Raw genomic sequence first — 1,976 nt, 5'->3', positions numbered from 1 at the left:
GGCAAAGCCTTAAAATTGTATAACTATTTGACCGCAAGTATGCACATCCCAAATATATAACACAGAGCAAGCAAGACAGATCCCACTAATAGCCTAGTTTTAGTCATTTACACAGATGATTAAAAACATTGACACCCAAGTATCAAGCGCAGGCTTAGATATCACAAAACTATATACACTGTGGTTGCTAGCCAACATGAGCCAAGGTCCAAAAATCCCATGTATATGCTTAAAACTATTTTTCCTAAATAAAATAAATTTATTTTAATGAACTCACATGCTAAGATTACAAACATCCAAATAAATATAGTCCCCCAATTTTATCAATTTTCACAGTTAAATCAAATATTACCCCCAATGACTTAAGCAACATCGAAAGACGCAATGCTGAGGCTTAGTTCTCATATTCACAGAAGACTTAAAGAGAAATCCAAAATTTTGGAATATCTTGAAAAGACGGCTTGCTGGTGTACAACTGGTTTCAGGCAAAGAAAGCCAAAGCTCTCTTTAAATTTCCTTAAGCATACCACCATATGCCACCAACAACCACTGCACATTTTTCTATAGATTATTTCTTTCTTCTAGATCACCTTTGGGGCATAAGAATATAAATTGAAGACAATTTACCCATCAATATCATCTTATTCTACCCTATCCTTATCTTATACATAATCCAGTAGATTAGATGCAACCTTATAGTTAATTAGGAATTATCAAGTATTCTCTCTTAATACAGCTCACTACAACCATAAAGACTTATTCCTTCTATTAGCTATCTAATGTAGGCTCCTCTAAAACATGATGTAAAATAAAAGGGAAAAAAATTCAAATGCACATAAAAGATTATATGACATAGTTGCAATGGCATTTAGATTCCAACTTCATTAGAGAGAGTGGAAAATACCTTTCATTATTTCAACATACCAAACATAGTTAAATTCGTGAACTGTCTAACTTATGGCATTAGTGAATGCATCACAGTTTAAAGCAAAATCCTTTCTCCATCCACAAAATTGGGGTTGAAAAAAATATCATGTATTCAAATTATAAAAGACCCACCTATATTTGTTATTACAAAGGAGCTTCCCCACCAAGTAACCAAAAGAAAAATTGTGTCAATTTAATGTATGCATTCTTAAGGTTCATCCCAAAGACTCCTTCACTCATTCAAGAAGATCAAAATTTTGTGTTCTAAATTAAAGGAAGACTCATTATTTATTAAATTCAATTGGCAAAGCCCTTAAATCTGAGCGCATAATTATTTTTAAAGACCACAGGAAAAAAGCATTTATTCATAATTTTCCCTAATAAATCAATTACAGACTAATCCCTAATCCAACGTATAGAAGAAATCAGATTTAAGAAAAATTAAAAAAAAAAAAAAGAACCAACCTCTTGATAGGAAAATTACAGCCTCGATAAAGCATCTGCTTTGAATCGTTTAAAATATGCTTATGACAAAACCTCGTCAACGCCATCGCTTTCTCTTTACAATCAGAAATCTGACACTTCAACTCAGACCCTAACCCTAACTTGTTCCCATCGTTCTCTTCACTACTCTTCTTTTCATCTTCTTTGAAGGGGCTCTTCCCGTACAGCCAATAGTACTCCTTGTGCTTTCTCTTGAGCTCCTCCATTAGATTCCAGTAGTGAGCTTTGTAGAGCCTCGCCAGCTGCTTCACCCGCCGCGACCGCCGACGAAGTACCTCTGGCCGACTCAGAAACTCTGACTTGGAAAGTGCCGAGTCCTGGTCCATGCCGTCGATGGTTATGGATTCGCCCATAGCTGGTGAGCCGTTGATCCTGAGTCGGGGAAAAGATTTGGCGGACTTCTTATGGTGCTGAGTCGGGGAAACGAGTCAGCGGACTTCTTTTTAACTATTTGGGGCTTTGAAATTTTGGAGCGTTTCCGCTTTATATGCAATAGAGAGTGGAGAAAGAGAGCGTACGTAGGTGATTGAGTCGGCCGTCTTTGT

General features: G+C 36.5%; 1 protein-coding gene and 1 pseudogene across 3 annotated transcripts in view; one reads left to right on the top strand and one right to left on the bottom strand.

Annotated features, from left to right (window-relative positions):
* The window catches only part of LOC110420861 (uncharacterized), a 7,897-nt gene extending 5,968 nt beyond the window's left edge, over nt 1-1,929 (bottom strand). For all 3 annotated transcript variants that reach the window (XR_002445588.1, XR_002445589.2, XM_021434248.2), the window contains exon 1: nt 1,393-1,929. Coding sequence is in view for 1 of the 3 variants with exons in the window: in XM_021434248.2 (XP_021289923.1) it covers nt 1,393-1,784 (392 nt within the window). In the remaining 2 variants the exon portion in view is untranslated. The remainder of the gene's footprint in view (nt 1-1,392) is intronic.
* LOC110420762 (uncharacterized) overlaps nt 1-1,976 on the top strand; it is a 78,947-nt pseudogene that overhangs the window by 39,510 nt on the left and 37,461 nt on the right.

The sequence above is a fragment of the Theobroma umbraticum genome, unplaced genomic scaffold (genome assembly GCF_002168275.2).
Source record: "Theobroma umbraticum cultivar Fairchild unplaced genomic scaffold, ASM216827v3 scaffold_86.0, whole genome shotgun sequence".
Lineage (NCBI taxonomy): Eukaryota > Viridiplantae > Streptophyta > Magnoliopsida > Malvales > Malvaceae > Theobroma > Theobroma umbraticum.
Note: the sequence above shows the minus strand (reverse complement) of the source record. Positions and strands in the feature narration are given on the sequence as shown.